The 17,678-nt window shown below is 44.7% G+C and overlaps 1 protein-coding gene across 1 annotated transcript in view; it reads right to left on the reverse strand.

The window, feature by feature from the left end:
- ITGA9 (integrin subunit alpha 9) overlaps positions 1–17,678 on the reverse strand; it is a 244,780-nt gene that overhangs the window by 61,752 nt on the left and 165,350 nt on the right. The window contains exons 19-20 of the mRNA XM_064169690.1: positions 6,484–6,570; positions 4,105–4,184 (exon numbers count right to left, since the gene is read on the reverse strand). Coding sequence (XP_064025760.1) covers positions 4,105–4,184; positions 6,484–6,570 — 167 coding nt within the window. The remainder of the gene's footprint in view (positions 1–4,104; positions 4,185–6,483; positions 6,571–17,678) is intronic.

Below are 17,678 nucleotides of genomic sequence, written 5' to 3' on the forward strand. Positions count from 1 at the left end.
CACCTTGGAGAGGCCATTTGTTTTTGAGGTTGTTCCTCTGTGGCTGTGACCAGGCTCACACCAAAACACCTACCTGGGAGCAAAGGTGTAATTCAAATGGCAGCACAAAACTACAGCAGCCATCGCACATGGTGGAGAGCAGCAAGGACAATTTAGACTCCAGGGTGTGCTGGTTTGAGGCTAATTGGAATATTTTAATGAGAAAAATTAGGTGATAGGCTGTGAAAAGAAAACAGTGGTGATGTCTACTTCACTCTTAGGTTTGCTGAGATGTATAAAAGTAAGGACACAAACACAGATAAGACTGTCTGTCAGTATCTGTGTTTTCTCCCTGTTCTGCTTGGATCTGTGCAACTTAACTAATTATTTCCTTCTAACCCCCCTCTCTGATCCTACTAACTCACCTTGCACCTATGGCAGATCCTGAGATAAGAGTAGGGGGTGGAAAGAAGGTGGAAGGGTGGTTGGGAGCCCCTCCTGGGGACTCTGGTTTCTGGGAGGGCTGCTGTGTTTCTGTGTTACTTTTAACTTGTATGTTTCACATCTACCCGTAAGTATCTGTAATATAAGGTTAAAGATCTGCTTGTACATTGTGCTAAGGTGTGAATATAAAGCTTCATTCCTTAACGTCCAACAGGCTGAGTCTAGTCTGGGTGAATTGATTTGCAGGGAGGGGAGAGGGTGGATAACTCCCAAACCATCACACTGTGCAAGGGTCATTTTCTCTCACTTTTGACTGTATGTAAGTTTGGGAGGGATGCACACACCCCACAGAAGGTCTTGAGTTAGTAAATGATACTGTACTTTCATTGCACTACAGCACCAATTTGGTGCTACTACGAGCAGCTTTTTGGATGAGACCTTCATAATCAACTGGCTGCTCCACCCTTCTCTTCCTGTGCTTAGTGGGCAAAATGAAAGCACTCCTACTTTACATTTTCAAAGGCAATTACCTCAACTGGTCAAAAGCAGGAAGAAAGAGCAAAGTGAGCAATCATCTTTCATTTGATTCAGTTTGTTTCACTATGAACACATACGTATGCAGTATGGGAAAGGATCCTGAAATGCAAACTTGTCATTCTAAATTCTGAGCATGGTCTGCTTGGTGGGTGACAGCTGCAAAGAACTGTCTCGAGGATGTGTTGTGTATATCTCAAATGCCTTCAGTGGTGATTCTGAGGTCACTTTTGCAGAGCAGTTTATTGAATTGGCTCATAAATCAAGCTGGCAAAAGATGTGGTCCTATTTATTTGAGGACCATATCACTGAGGCAACAGCAGGCGGTAACATCCCAAGCGATACCGTGCAGATGAGGAGCTGCTCAGATTACAGAGATGGAGCCTGCTGGCTTGTTTGCACAGCCAGACACAGCTCAGCTTTCTGCAACTGACACCTGGGCCATAGCTGCTAATAAAACTATGGCCCAAGTGGAAGAAACCTACAAACTTTCAGACCAAGGAGAGCATTTGTCTAAAAGCTTGTCCTCTGAATAGGCTCACAGAAGAGCCCCAAATGAAGACAGTTGTCATTCAACACAAATACCAAGACACCATGGTGGAAAGCAGAAAAGCAAGTAGAATTCCATACCAGGTTTGTAGCTATTTACTTATCTGTTTCAAATGAAACAAAGGTACTGTCAGGAAAGATGACTACAGCTCAGTGAATCTAGGTCTAGAAAAACAGCTCATGCCAGGAAGCATAAAAGAGGATTTGGGGTTTATTTTAAACCAAAAAGTGTAATTGTAATGTTTATTTCTTTCTCCAACCCTTCTCTCCCATTGCTGAACCAGTCTCTTGTTACAGATGCCACTGCCAAATTTGCAGCTCCAGGGGACAAGCTTAAGTGGCCACTCAAAGGGCAGTCCTTACTTTCTCATGACAGAGTGGCATAGCTTCTCTGTGTCCAGCCGTTTCTCACAGAGCAGCTCCAGTTTTGTGTGGAAACAATGTCTGCACTCATTGCTGTCTGGCCACAGCACTCACACTTCCTCTGCAGTTCCTTATCACTGACTTTACCCTAGGGCCGCCTTCTTCTCTTGTGGTAGAAAGATTTTATTACACTTATTTGACAGGGAAGGAATTCAGCAGTTTGCCCAAAGTCACAGAGAAAATTATCATCAATACTGGGAAATGCACTGTTGTCTTTGGAGGTTCATCTGAATCTTTCAAATCTTAACTGCCTTCCTGTCCATGCCTCTGAAATGGGAAACTTTCTCTTTAGTCCCCTGAGCATTCCTACTGCATGCACAAACTACTGTTTATTCCTTTGTTCCAGTTAAAGGCACTGACAAACCCTTCTCAGTGACTCTCACCTCTTTCTCAGGGCACAGAAATCTGAGCAAGGCCATAGAGAAAAACCCTGAGCTATTCAAAGCAGGGAACGAGCAGGGCAGTCTGCAGAACACTGGCTGGGAAAGTTTAAAGCAGTGCTGACCCATCTTTGCACCAGCTGGCATTCACCTAGCAGAAACTGATGCATCTTCCTGACCTAGAAGCATAATGGAGTCATAGAATCAACGAGGTTGGAAAAGACCTCCCCAGCCCTATCCAGTTATCTAGACCATGGCACTAAGTGCCTCATCCAGGCTTTTCTTGAACACCTCCAGGGACGGTGACTCCACCACCTCCCTGGGCAGCCCATTCCAACGCCAATCACTCTCTCTGGCAACAACTTCCTCCTAACATCCAGCCTATACTTCTACCTGAGACTGTGTCCCCTTGTTCTTTTGCTGGTTGCCTGGGAGAAGAGACCAACCCCACCTGGCTACAACCTCCCTTCAGATAGTTGTAGCCAGCAACGAGGTCCCCCCTGAGCCTCCTCTTCTCCAGGCTAAACAACCCCAGCTGCCTCAGCCAGTTCATGAACACATGATGAACTTCTCCCTTGGAGAATAAAACTTCTCTAATGTTCAGACATGGTCTTGTCTCTCTGATCATTTCCAGTGTTTTATATCAGCCTCACATGCTTCAGGACCATATTCCCACCTACAGCTGTTACTGCAGGGAAGGACTACATCTTATGAGAGCAGTCATTCAGCAACTTACCTCTCATCTTCTACTGGTCAGTGAAGTGTTATCAAATTAGAGAGGGGAATTAAGGTTGTAGATCCTGATTTTGATGCAGGAGGGCATGGAGTTAGCTCACTTAGATGGTAAGTGGAAGCAGGAACCAATCACACATCCAGTACATCAAAGCAGCAGTTCATGGCCCAGGTTAACACAGTTGTGCCACTGGCACTGCTACCCATGGAGTCTGCTTCTTTCTAGTGCATCATCTTAGGAGGCAGGGAGCATGTGTCATTTGCTCTGCCTGTGATAAAATCCCCACGCACACATACTTGGCACCGCTCTACTTGAATGCCTGCTCCATGTGCCCTTAGGGAAGTACCCCACTCAGCTGCTCCATGAAGTCTGTCATAGCTCAGTGAAGATCCAGAGGGGGAAAATAGCAGACATTTGACTTTGAGAACTGTCAGTGAGATCCCTGACCATCTGATTAAAGCATTTATCTTTTCTGGTTTGCATCCAAGTACACTTATTTCATTCAAAGTCTGAAACAAATGGGCCTGCCTGGTGCTGGTAGCCAACTGCAGCAGAGCTGAGCTTGCCCAAGGGGATGGGCATGGAAATACTAGGGCCATCTGCCTGAGGGAACATGAAATGCTTCTTCAGAACTGGAACTGCCTGGCAAATGAAGCCCAGAAAAGTTCCTACTCCATTTTTCAGGAATCTGTGTTACATGGTTCCGCTACACTACCAAAATGCAAGCATCTAGCTCCAGGAATTTAACCTCATTTATAGTACATACACTTGTCTAAAAGTAATCATTGAACCACAGAATTCATTGGCTTGGAAGGGACCTTTAAACATTATCTAGTCCAACCCCCTTGCAGTAAGCTGAGACATCCCTAACCAAATCAGGTTACTCAGAGCTCCACCAAACTTCACTTTGAACGTCTCCAGGGATGGGACCTCCACCACCTCCTTGGGAAACCACTTCCAGTGTTGCGTCACTCTCACAATAGAGAGCTTCAACTCTAGGCAATACACACTCCATGTGACCAAGAACATGCAGGGGATCAGGCTGTATCCAGGTTCCCTTACCTTTGGGCAGTGACGAGGAAGGTGAGCATTTCTTCTTGCCCAGACAAATGGCTCGTGTCAAAGATCACACTGAACTCGTACTGCACAAAGAAAAGATTGCATTTAACCACACTGTGTGATGCTTCAAGGTACCTATGAAATACCACATCTATTCTACTGGCCTAGCTGTACAGTACTGTATTTTGATACATCTAAGAGAGCCTCCCCTATTGTAGAGTAGCTTTTAAATCTTAGCAATTGTGTCTGTTTTCAAACACAGGAGACTCCCATTTTTTCCTTCCTTGTGAAAAGGTCTCTACTAGACTTGGCATTCAGCTACTTCTTGAGGAAGCCACCTGTCAGAAGAGTCCTCCAGGTAAGAGGATCACTACCTGAAGCTATCTTAGCACCCATCTGTGCATTACATCTTGGTGAAGAGATCTTTTGGGGAAATAAAAGTCACATCAAAGGCCTGTGCAGAGACTTGGAGCAATCAGCACAAGCTACAGCAGCATTCAGGCCTCCCATTGTAATGGCTAAACCCAGAGAGAAGCTACTTTCATGGCCACTGTAAGACTATATTAGTGTCTCCAGGCAACAACTTTTCTACCTAGCTCCAAACCAATTTCTGACCAAGTGAAACACTAAACAAATTCATGATAATTTCAATAGTTTGCTGGGTGAAAAAACTATGAAAACTAGAGAACTGTAGAATCAGTAAGGGCTGGAAGGCTCCACAAGGGTCAGCCAGTTCCAACCCTCCTGCCATGCCCAGGGACACCCTACCCTACATCAGGCTGGACACAGCCTCATCCAGCCTGGCCTTAAACACCTCCAGGGATGGGGCCTCAATCACCTCCCTGGGCAACCCATTCCAGCCTCTCGCCACTCTCATGCTGAACAACTTCCTCCTCACATCCAGCCTGAACCTCTCCACCTCCAGCTTTGCTCCATTCCCCCTAGTCCTGTCACTCCCTGATAGCCTAAGAAGTCTCTCCCCAGCTGTTTTGTAGGCCCCCTTCAGATACTGAAGTGCCACAACAAGCTCACCCAAAGCCTCCTCTTCTCCAGACTGAACAGCTCCAACTCTTTCAGCCTGTCCTCATAGGAGATGACATGACTGAAGCAACACATTTAAATTCTTACATTCCAGATGATATTTGGCTACTGAGTTTATTTTTTCTACTCCATTTAACAGGCCTTGAAATGTTTCAAAAGAGTGTGTTGCAGTCAAACCAGCACATAAAGCTAAGAACTGGGTGTTGGGTTGAGAGACACATAGAATCATAGAATCAACCTGGTTGGAAGAGACCTCCAAGATCATCCACTCCAACCTAGCACCCAGCCCTAGCCAGTCAACTAGACCATGGCACCAAGTGCCTCACCCAGGCTTTTCTTGAACACACACAGCAATGGTGACTCCACCACCTCCCTGGGCAGCCCATTCCAATGCCAATCACTCTCTCTGCCAACAACTTCCTCCTAACATCCAGCCTATACTTACCCTGGCACAACTTGAGACTGTGTCCCCTTGTTCTGTTGCTGGTTGCCTGTCAGAAGAGACCAACCCCACCTGGCTACAGCCTCCCTTCAGGTAGTTGTAAACAGCAATGAGGTCCCCCCCAAGTCTCCTCTTCTCCAGCCTAAACAACCCCAGCTCCCTCAGCCTCTCCTCATAGGGTTTGTGTTCCAGGCCCTTCACCAGCCTTGTTGCCCTTCTGTGGACACCTTCCAGCACCTCAACATCTCTCTTGAATTGAGGAGCCCAGAACTGGACACAGCACTCAAGGTGTGGCCTGACCAGTGCTGAGTACAGGGGCAGAATAACCTCCCTTGTCCTACTGGACATCAATCCAAACTGAAAGGATTTGGGGTTGAAATTAAAATTCACTGGGAAACTGCAGACTCATTTTGTTCAGGTCATCCTGAAGCTATTTCTCATTTTCTCACCTTTCTAGGTTGGGCATTCCTAGAGCTGAATTTAGTGACAGAAAGAAATCCAACTGCATCCCTAAGCATTGCTATTCACCTTCTATTACTGAACAAAGTCCTCTTTAAAGGCTACCAAGGAAAAAGTCATGAAGATATTTTCATGGTAATTCATACAGATAGAATTAGACTAAGGCAACATAAATAAGACAGAAGATTCTTCTCCAATTTTCTTCAGAGAAAATGTGTTAAGTTTGGGGGTTTTTTTGGTAGCTGTCAACTCTTGCATCATTTTTCAATGGGTACTGTCACCAGCTCTGGCAGTTCACCTCTGTAACTTGGATATCTGGGCTAGAAAGCTATAAGAAACATCAGTCACAGACTTGTAACAGAGTAGTTGTCTTTCCAGCCACTCCTTGAAGACAAAGAAGTGAACAAACCATCATTCCACAAATGCAAATATCACACTACCTTAGATTTTGATCTCATGAAAGGAAATCCTACGCTGCACTTGAGGAAGTCTGACTCCAGCAACTCACAGGCAATGCCCATCTCCTCCTGTAAGAAAACAAAAGACCAAGAGATGACAAATTTGAGATGAAAAAAAGCCTACAAGGGGAAAAAAAAATCATTGTAATGAAGTCTCACAGAAAACTAAACACTTCCCACTGTATCACTGTTACTCCCACAATATTCATGGAGTAAAAGTGCACTTCCTTACTCCACCTCAGACAGGTCAGCACTGGGAAGAAGACAATCACTAAAACACTGCTCCAAGAGGCAGACTGTGGGGAAATACTGCATGTCTAAACCTGTTAGAGCATCAGCCCAACTCGTTGGCTAAGTCAGAACATCAGTTGTTCCCTGCTTTCAAATACTCCAGAATCCAGCTTCCCCAAGGCAGTTTGCCCAGGTACCAGTACCACAGAGATCTGTGTTGGGCAACAGTGACCAGATCATGCTGTACACTGATGCTGGAGAAAATACTCATCTGGTCCTGGTTTCATTCACAGCTATTAACTCCTTTTCTGGCCCACAGATGAGAAGTTTGTATGAGTACAAACATTTTTTTGAGTGACCCCTTCCTTTAGCAAAGGGAAAAGCCAGCAAATCAAATAGCTGTTTTCACTTGCAAAAGCTGCCACCCTTAGATGCTACATTAGATTTTTCTCCTCCATTGAACGTAAAGGAGCAGAGTAAGAGTTTCATGGGTGAAGCATCCCCTTCACAAGCCTTTTCCTCTCAGCAGTCTGGGAGATTCTCCAGTTTTCTGTGAGGGACCAAGTGAACACAAACTCTGAGCAGCTGGCTAACCAAATGAAAAACTTCACAGCTATTTCCTCTGGGAACATTCCTGCTTGTATGTTGTTCAAACTGGCCTTGCTGCCTAACTGCAGCAACCTACAGACTCTTTCATCAACTCCCAGCCTCTGTTCCTTCAAGAGAGGTTTCTATTTACATAGCTGTCTGGTGGTGACACTGACCAGACAGACACGAGAGGCTGTCTGCTCTCCTCAAGGCCTTACTGCTTCAGAGATGTCAGAGCCCAGGATAAGAGAGAGAAGTCTCCTCTTGATAAAGGATGAAGTGCAGCACTTCTTCATTTTGCAGGCTGGCAGCCTGACAGCAGGCAGGCAGGCAGATGCCAGTTGAGTTCTTGTTAAGGAAATGGTAGACAGCATTGCACTGGCTGGTTTTGCTGCTTTTGCTTTCAAGAGTTTGATGGATGCAGTGAGGCTGACTTGAATGGCCTTCTGCTTTCATTAGCATAGCATTCAATTTAATGATTAATGTTATTACAACAGAGGGGACAGTAGGGAAAGATTCTTCACTGCCAAAGAGGTTGGTCACTAGAACAGGCTCCCCAGTAAAGTGGGCATTGCATCAATCTTGTCAGAGTTCAAGAAGTGTCTGGATGATGCTCTTAGCCAAATGATTTACTTTTAGGTAGATCTGTGAAGCTCAGGGAGCTGCACTCAATGATTCCTATGAGACCCTTCCAGCCTGAAATATTCTATCACTCCATTAATGCTGCAAAGTCAATTTGTTTAATGCTAGATGTGGATTAAATACCAGAAATAAGACTGCCTGCACCACACTGGTTCAGTTCAGTCTTCTGAGGCACACAGGCTACCCAGAAAGCCTTTCTCCACCCATTGCCTTGGTCTGTGACTAGGATGGAGAAGCTCAGCTAACAAGTAAACACTGCTTTCCCCCTTGCTGCTCACTGTCTGGCTTCAGGCTTTATTTGTAGTGCACTCTCTTGAAGACAGAGAAGACTGTTTCTCTACAGGGTTTCATATGGTGTTCAGCTCTAGAACACATGGGCACTCTCTAAGCACTAAATGCATTCCATTTTCACACTGCTGCAGCAGGCTGAAGAGTTGGTGATGTCTTCTCTAGCAAATAGGGAACAGAAGCATCATGTGTCAGGCCTTACAGAAATTTTGGCTTCTGATTCTAGATTAATACTTAATGTGCAATGCTTCTCTATGACCCAGCATGACTTTGCATAGTAGTTTCTAGTTTGGTTAGAAAACATGGCCAAAGGGGCTGGAAGCTGCTCTTCCAGCAAGGAAGTGTGAAGCTTTATCTGGAGAACTTTGTTTTCTCTCTGAAACTTTTCACAGCATTTCATATTCTTAGAAGAGTCCATCAGATAAATAGGCAGCTAATTAGCCAAATAGCTCTATTACTGCATAACAGAGGCAGACCTGGGTATGAGAAACATGAAGCTCAGGCTGGCTCACAGTACCTTTCTCAAAGACCTTTACTGCAGAAAGAAATGCTCCTGATGATTATAGCACATGAGGAAACGACCCAAGCTCTACTGTCAAATAAAACCTCTGGGGTATGTGATCAGGGGTATAAGCAAAGATGAAACAAGATGGGCTTACTTATGGACACAAATGTTTTCAAGTGTAAATATGTGTGGCTTCAACTAAATAGTGCAGCAAGTGGGTGATGATCACATTATTATAGTGCCTAGAAGCAGCAGCCTGGGAATGCTGCTACTCACTAAATTTAAGACTCAGGAGAGAATAAACTTCAGCAATGTTCATGCTCTTCTGCAGTTCTTCCCCTCTCTTTGCTCTTTCAGCTCGTTATTTGCTGCACCACATAGTCTGCACCAGGAGACACCAGCTATTTCCTTCATGGGCATCTTCAGCCAGGACATGTCTCAGCAGAAGTGGACAGCTTCTGAACATGGGAACTCCAACTCTATCTTTCAGGCTGACAATAAAGATGTGCCTAAGAGCAACTTCTCTTCACATTCTTGACCATAATGCTAGATGCAGTCATGCTCTTACTGCCCAAAACCTCTCACACAACTGCCAGAACAACATCAGGTGCTCACAGACTAATTGTTTTAAAGACAAGTAAGCAAGTTAGATCAAGCTGAATGCTTAAAAACCTGCCTTAGTCTAGAAAGCATTTCAAGAGGAGCAAAGCATTTTAACAACACAGGATGCTAGATTATGGGACCCTTATTTCACCCTGAAAGAACTCCTAGGCAGCGCCTGTCCCTTTGCTGGTCTCACCTAGCTGATTATCAGGGAATATACATAGCACTGCACCACAGATTTTGCTCTTTCCCAATCAGAGAGTTCACCACTGGACCACAAGAGAATCATGCATTTTTCAGGCCACCTCAGGTAGGTTATCAGATAGAAAATAGCTTGTGAATGCTGGAAAAGGCCACAACCACACAGTCTTTCGCTGCATGTATTTTAGCATTTAAAAAGCCTGTCTTTTGTTAAGAGTACTTGATGTGCTTCATAATCTTGTGGTACAAAGCTGAGACCACATTATGGTAGGTATGATCCTGAAAAAGGCCTCTTATTAGAATCAAGCCCTGCTCAAAGACAGTTGTTGTTTCCCCCCTTTCCCCCAGAGCAAATGTTTTTAGAGGATTGCTTAAATATTGTTTGCTTTGACTTTGAAGGGTCATTTCCAACCTTGGTTAGCTGCCAAATCTAAGACTTAAGAAGAAGGAAAAGAAGACAAAAGAAAACAGTAAGAGAGAACTGCTAGTGGAAGAAAGGTTGCCTGGCTCTAGATAAAACACAGATCAGAAACTGTGCCTCTGGGAAGAGTCTTCATATTGACATATCAATAGAACACGTTGCTCTGAATTGAGCAGCCTCTTCCTGAACGTGGATGACTGGAAACAGTCAGCACAAGTGAAATGGCACAGCCCAAAGAAGGATATTGAGCCTTGCATAGCTTCACCCCGACTAAGCATTCTCAAATCACACACAGACATTTTCCCTAGGGGTCCTGCATTGCTTGTATCTCATCACTTAAGATCAAACAATACATCTTTACCCTTTTCTGCCTCACTTACGTCCAACCAAAATGTTCCAACCTTAAAGTGCCCAATCTGGTTTTATTCTTTCTGTCCTTAGCGTCATTCTTTCCCAAAGGTAGAACAACCCCTCTGAACTGATGCTGCCCCCAATCTAGTCATTCAGCACAGTTCCTCAACTTCTTTTCACCCCTCATCCCCACCCACAACTGGTTGCAAGCTCCTCACCTCAAGCATCTCCTTAAGCAACCTCCTCCAGCCTGTTAAGTTCCCCTTCAACAGCATCCAATAGCCATGCTTTCATGCTGACAACTTTTGTTAGCAAAAGCTAGCAAGTATAAAAGGATAGGTCACTTGTGTTATTTTGCACTCACTAGTGGTCTCACCAAGAACATGTGAATTCAACTGTCCTAATACTCATCCACAGCCTACTACCTCTCTGCCTTTCTCAGTGCACATGGTGCTAGTAGATACTACATCTGAAATGTCAGCAAAGGAATGCTGGATTTGCAAGAGGGTACACTAGATATGGCCCTAACTGGTTTTCATTTTCCTTCTAAAATCATACCAAGACAGTCAAGAGGCATTTACAATACTTTCTTCACTTGGTTCTAGTTCAGTACTGCTCTGAATAATGCTATCTGTGCCAGAGGTGACCTCACTCTTAAGTATTCTTCTGACTGGCTGTTATTTTCAAATGGATTAAAAAAGAAATAAACCCAAACAAGCACAGAAAGACACTGAAAATGTCTTCATTGAGAATTGTTAAGATAATATGGATTTTTTTTTAACAAGGGAAAAAAAACCCCAAGCAATTTGTTAGAAAATACATTTACCAACTGTTTATATTCCTTCTTCTTAGCTATACTCAAATTAAAGCTTTGTTGTTGTTTAGGTGCAAAAAAGCCTGCCCTTCAATTCCTGACTTCTAGCACACATAATCTGGAATAGAGCAGTAAATGTCCTGGGAGCCTTGATAATATGTTGGCAGAATACTCTCATGTTGGAGATGTTGAGAATGTATTGAACTTGTAAGGACTTTGTATGCCGCTGCAGATATTTCAAAGGGTACAAAAGAAGAAGGACAAGAGTGAATACTGAGGAACCCTGCACTCCTTGCCAGAGCACACTCTCTTGTTACTGCTTTTGTTTTCTACAGTGCCTGCCTGTGAACAACTCCAGTTGCCACCGCAGGGGATCAGGAAGAGGATCGCAGAATTTAACCAGGCTGGGAAAGACCTCTAAGATCATAGAGTCCAACCTGTTATCTAACCCTTCTAATTAACTAAACCATGGCACTAAGTGCCTCATCCAGCCTCCAAGCATCCAGTATCCTCATTCAAGAATTCCTACAAGTGTGCTAAGAGAATTACACAAAAGAAGGCTACTTGCACTGTCCATGCTATGCTAAAACTCAAAAAAGTTATATACTATGCATCTACTTACTGTATACTCTACAGAGTATAGACTTTACCATTAGAATCATAAAATCAACCAGGTTGGAAGAGACCTCTAAGATCATCCACTCCAACCTAGCACCCAGCCCTATCCAGTCGACTAGATCATGGCACTAAGTGCCTCATCCAGTCTTTTCTTGAACACCTCCAGGGATGGTGACTCCACCACCTCCCTGGGCAGCCCATTCCAATGCCAATCACTCTCTCTGACAACAACTTCCTCCTAACATCCAGCCTATACTTACCCTGGCACAACTTGAGACTGTGTCCCCTTGTTCTGTTGCTGGTTACCTGGGAGAAGAGGCCAACCCCACATGGCCACAGCATCCCTTCAGGTAGTTGTAGACAGCAATGAGGTCACCCCTCAGTTCCTTGGAAATAACAGTTCTCTGGTGTGCACCAAAGGTAGAGGCTTACATCAGGCACAGGCTCAGAAAATGTTGCTTTGTTCTTTTTTCTCTATTGTCATCACAGATCCCAGTTTAAAGCATATTCTTATTTGTCAGTAATTCCAATTTGCACTCTTGCTGAAAAGGGACCTTTCCCCAAATGAGACTTTAGGTGAACATCTGGATGTTTTGTTCCAAACCAACGGGACAATTACACAGACCTGAGCTGCATTTTAAGAGCTTCTTACATTTGGGAGAGATCACTGAACATATGTCTGTTCACAGCTGGTAACTCAGCTCACAAAGCTGGGCCACACAATCACCTCCCATGTCAGGAATCTAAAATAAAGGCTCATTTCTTTGATGATGTTTGAGGTAGCTTCTTCTTCAAATTCACTCTTCATAATCTCAGTCTAAGCCCTTGATCATGCTGCTGACAACTCTAATTTCATAGAATCGTCATAGAATCATAGAATCAACCAGGTTGGAAGAGACTTCCAAGATCATCCACTCCAACCTAGCACCCAGCCCTAGCCAGTCAACCAGACCATGGCACCGAGTGCCTCACCCAGGCTTTTCTTGAACACACACAGCAATGGTGACTCCACCACCTCCCTGGGCAGCCCATTCCAATGCCAATCACTCTCTCTGACAACAACTTCCTCCTAACATCCAGCGTATACCTCTCCTGGCACACCCTGAGACTGTGTCCCCTTGTTCTGTTGCTGGCTGCCTGGGAAAAGAGGCCAATCCCCACCTGGCTACAACTTCCCTTCAGGTAGTTGTAGACAGCAATGAGGTCTGCCCTGAGCCTCCTCTTCTCCAGCCTAAACAACCCCAACTCCCTCAGCCTCTCCTCATAGGGTTTGTGTTCCAGGCCCCTCACCAGCTTTGGCGCCCTCCTGTGGACACCTTCCAGCACCTCAACATCTTTCTTGAATTGAGGAGCCCAGAACTGGACACAGGACTCAAGGTGTGGCCTGACCAGTGCTGAGCACAGGGGAAGAATAACTTCCCTCATCCTGCTGGCCACACTGCTCCTGATCCAGGCCAATTTGTCATGGATTTTGAGAATGTGATTTTTATTTAGCTCCTGTCACTCTCATCTCTCACAACCCACTTAATGCTTTCAATGAGGCTTCAAGGATATGAAGATTTGTCAGTACAGTCAATGCCCATCTGTACTTTCTTCCCACAGTAACTGAGGTCACCAAAGAATGTGGGTCACAGGTACCCACATGTATAGAGCAATTTGGGATGGCTGAGCTCAGGAAAGCTTGGAGACTGCTTTTAAAACAAAAAGACTGGCTCAGGCTGAGTTTCCCTGAGCAAGTGCAGCTCAGAGTAATTTCATCTTGGAGGCCCCTTCTGCATACAATAGCTTGGCTTTTTTCTAACACAGAATTCCACAGATACCATGCTTTCCTCCAAAATGAGGCTTCTTGGGTACTTTAAAACCACAGGAACACAAAGAGGATCAGAGGTATTACTGACTGGGAACTATTCCTGGCACTGTACCATAATGCAAGTAAAAAAAATCACCTGACATGACCAAAACGGTAGTATCTCAGATACCTCTTTAAAGATGCTCTGGTTAACACTGTGAAAGTTCTTTGGACTGTTTTCTTCATGCAGCCAGTAGCCTGATGTCTTCTTTGCCTCATTGTCAGCGTCTTCTGTTAATTGAGCAGTTAATATTTCCTCTGTGTCTGGGTCTGACCCTGCATGACCCAGATCTTCCCCAGATCTTTCATCCCAAAGCCACAGTCAGAGACATCAGCAGCTGGTTCCAGTTTGGAAGGCTCAGTGCTTGTCAGAGCAAGCCAGCAGTTCTGGGGTTTGTTTTTCTTCTCTTTTTTTCACTCATCTATTTCAGAAGTTACAAAGGCACAAAGCATCAAACACTCACTGCCATCAGCACAAGGCGTGGGTCAGGCAGAGGCAGGCACAGGGAACGCTCTGCGTGGCGGTGGGAGGCCAGCTTCCCAGGTGGCAGTGGTGGCACCAGAGAAGACAATGAGGCCTCCTGTGAGCTGTGACTGTGCAATGCAAGCTGGGGAAAAAATGATATAAAGTCCTACTACTGATAGGAGCTTTGGAGATGCACTGTGGTGGTCTGGCGCAGATGACCACGGCTTTAAAAGCAACTGAAGGACCAAGAAGAATTCTCGTGTGCATTTCAGGGAGTTTCTTCTGTCAGAGTGAAAAGCTCATGAGTTTCATTCTTCTTTTGCAATCTTGGCAACTTCAGGCAAGCACCCTGTGCTCCAAAACTCTTCCACAGGTGCTTCTCTGCTTGCCAAGGATGTGACAGAGTCACGCATAAAGAGGAAAAAGATGTTCGTGATGGAAAGCAGTCAGGCTGGCTTGACTTTTTAAGTGTAACACCTCCACTGCCTGAGCTTCACAGGTTTCTGCTAGAAATTACAAATCATTTCCAAAGGCAGGTGGGACACAAGCAACAATGTGAACAACATGAAGGACAAGCTGGTGATGAACCAGAAGCAATACAACTATAGCATGGAAATTATTCTTAACCATTACCTGCTAGAGAAAATATTTGAGAGAGGGAGATACAGACTCAGTGAGGACTTGTCAACCAGACAATCACAAACCTAGCATCCATCTAATCTCTGGAATGCAATGATTGGAGAATATTGGATGTCCAGAAGAGAAAGAATTTCATGTATGTGCTGCAAAGGTTTGTTTTGAAAGTGTCACAGAGACTGAAAGGTTTCCTTTCCTTTTCAACACACAGATACTCCCTCACCAATCCAAACAAGCAAATGTGAATGTCACACATCATAAATTTTGCAGCTCCACAAACTGCTGTTCCACAGGCAAAGACCTTGGTCATGCAGGCACTTACATGAGCAAGCAGAACCGCACACCCCAGTGCACTGACGCGCACGGAGCCAGATGTGCATCTAAAGATCCAGGGGAGTGGGGCATCTGGGGCTGTATTTGGATAATGAATTGGTCCTTTGATTCATTTACAGAAAATCAGCTTGAAAGGGACTTGGGGAAAACCAACAGTTGTTTTGTAAAAAGAACTAAGTGGTAGTGGGGGGAGGGGGGGAGTTTTCTTTGGCATTAAGGAGAGATTTCCTGTCCTATTCCATGATCTCATTAGTAAGTGCTGTAGGCACACCCCACCCCCAGCCCAGTGAGCCTGGCTTCAAACATCTTGGCTTTGCTGCTTATTATGTGAAAACAACTATTTCTATATAATTAATTAGAGCCTCCCACCTCTTCCCTCTCTTGCCTGGATGGAGCCTATTTATAGGTCATGAGCTCACCAATCCCAGCTGATCCAGCACATCTTTGAGTAATAAAGGAAAGAAAAAAGAACCTTTTCTATTTACTGGGTATTCCTAAGCTTTTTATTTTAACTGTCTCTCTGGAATGTTTCTCTTCACTAGTGAAGTGCAGCAGATCTTTTAAAGCACACCATCTTAAAAGATGGAGAAGCAGTCAAAATCATTGGGTCAGGTCACATAAGTGGTTTAAGCTCTAATTCAGAATCAGTCAAAGCAGATGTTTGTGGTTTTGGGTTTGCAATTTTTAGGGGGCCTGAAGGGCAGGAGGTAAAGCTAATATGGGCAAAGGAGCATTTGGTGTCAGCCTGAGAATTTTCACTTTCTTTGCTGCTATGCCAACTTGTTTTTAACAGATGAATTAGCCTCACACCAGCTTTCACTGTACTACACAAGTCAGATCTTCCTTCAGGTCTGCCCTGAGCCTCCTCTTCTCCAGGCTAACCAATCCCAGCTCCCTCAGCCTCTCCTCATAGGGCTGTGCTCAAGGCCTCTCACCAGCCTCGTCGCCCTTCTCTGGACACATCCCTGCCTGTGGCAGGGTGTTGGAACTGAATGATCTTTGAGGTCACTTCCAAGCTAAACCATTCCATGATTAATTTGGCCCTTTGTCCTCCCTCCCTTTAAAGGATGCTACGCAATGACAAGGTAGTTCTAACATGACAACTTCATTTGAGGCTGTATTATGACAAGCTGTCTGTCAAAGTAGCCTTGGTCACTGTATCACTTCCCCAAATGAAACCATTTCAGTGATTCCAGTTTTCACCTGCCTTTTGTAATCCTCAGCAAAGAATCAAGCTTCTAAGTTCCAGTAAGACACAAGTACCTTTCACATAACAAGTAGAGAAGCAAGTACAGTAGAAAAATGTAACAATTGCTTGGACTAGAAAGAGAAAGAATTCCTTTCTTGGAACTCTGGCTAAAACAATAAACAGGCCCTCTTGCTCTTCTTAGCAAGCAGCATTGCAAAGCTACGTGCAGTCACTGGGGGAAAATGCAAGCAAGAAAGCAAGAAAAGCCAACAGCAAACTTCGTTTGAGGTCTAATGCAGGTACAATTTTCCAGAGGAGGCAGGCAGACAAAAGAATAGCAGTTTCAAACTAGGACCAACCCATTGACTCTGACCACGACCCATAGCCTGCTCAGTTGGACTTCCTCCTCCATAGGCAGCTCAGATGAGAAATGAGAGCAAGAATGTCGTGATTGTACCAGAGCTGGTAAGATTTCACACCATGTCAGGTACCTGCACAGATAGTCTGACCTCACAGCTATTTCCAAATGATCTGTTGCTCCTATTGCTTTAAGTGAGCATATTGCTTAGGCCTTGTTTTCTTCTTGGAGCCAGCACAACTAGAAATAGCAATCAGTCAGCTTTTGGAAGTTCTCACTACTCCCTTCATTCCCCTGAAACTTTTACTTTAAACCCCAGCCTGTTCTGCCTGAGTTGCAGGATACTGAAGGCACAGAGACTCTCTGAGTTGACTCAGCGTTGTCAGAAGCATTTACAATTTTTAGCCTATTCATATTGTACCATTTCTGGAGCAAATTCAGTTGCTTTCTCCCACCCACAGGCTCACACATCCCCCCATTCATTACCAAGGCACTGGACCTGCAGCCAAGCAAAAGAAACTATTTCTTAGAGGCAAATCAGTATGGCACACATGCTGCAAATGACACAGTCACTTTAGAGGAGGTGTCTTGTACCTCATGGGCAATTACCATCAGTAGGCATCACAGCTGAGGAGCCAAGCATCTGCAGGTGATGCATAGGTTTGAGAGGCCTTTTCAGGAAGTCTTTCTACATGCCCTTTACCTTTGCATGAGTTTTCTGGCTCCACATTAGAAAGGATGGCAATCATCAACTCTAACAGGAATTCTAACCATGCAGGTCCTTTCATGTTATTGTTTTTCAGGACCAGTGTCATGAGTTGCACAGACGAGATGTGGTGTGAAGCACTCCTTTGTCTTGTTTGCTTCCTATCATCTGCTTTCCTGTCTGCAGGACAGCAGAAAAAAATCATTGCCACTCCTAAGTAGCCTCAGATGATTTATTGGATGTCTTCCTCAGCTACTGTCTTAAATGCCCACCTCAGAAACCAAATATTTTGTTGTCATGGTTTTCATTCATTCCAAGTGATGTAGAAATCCCCATTCTAAAGGCACCCAGAGTCATGCCCTGGCACGATGTGGGCAA

Source organism: Pogoniulus pusillus, chromosome 32 (genome assembly GCF_015220805.1).
Source record: "Pogoniulus pusillus isolate bPogPus1 chromosome 32, bPogPus1.pri, whole genome shotgun sequence".
NCBI lineage: Eukaryota > Metazoa > Chordata > Aves > Piciformes > Lybiidae > Pogoniulus > Pogoniulus pusillus.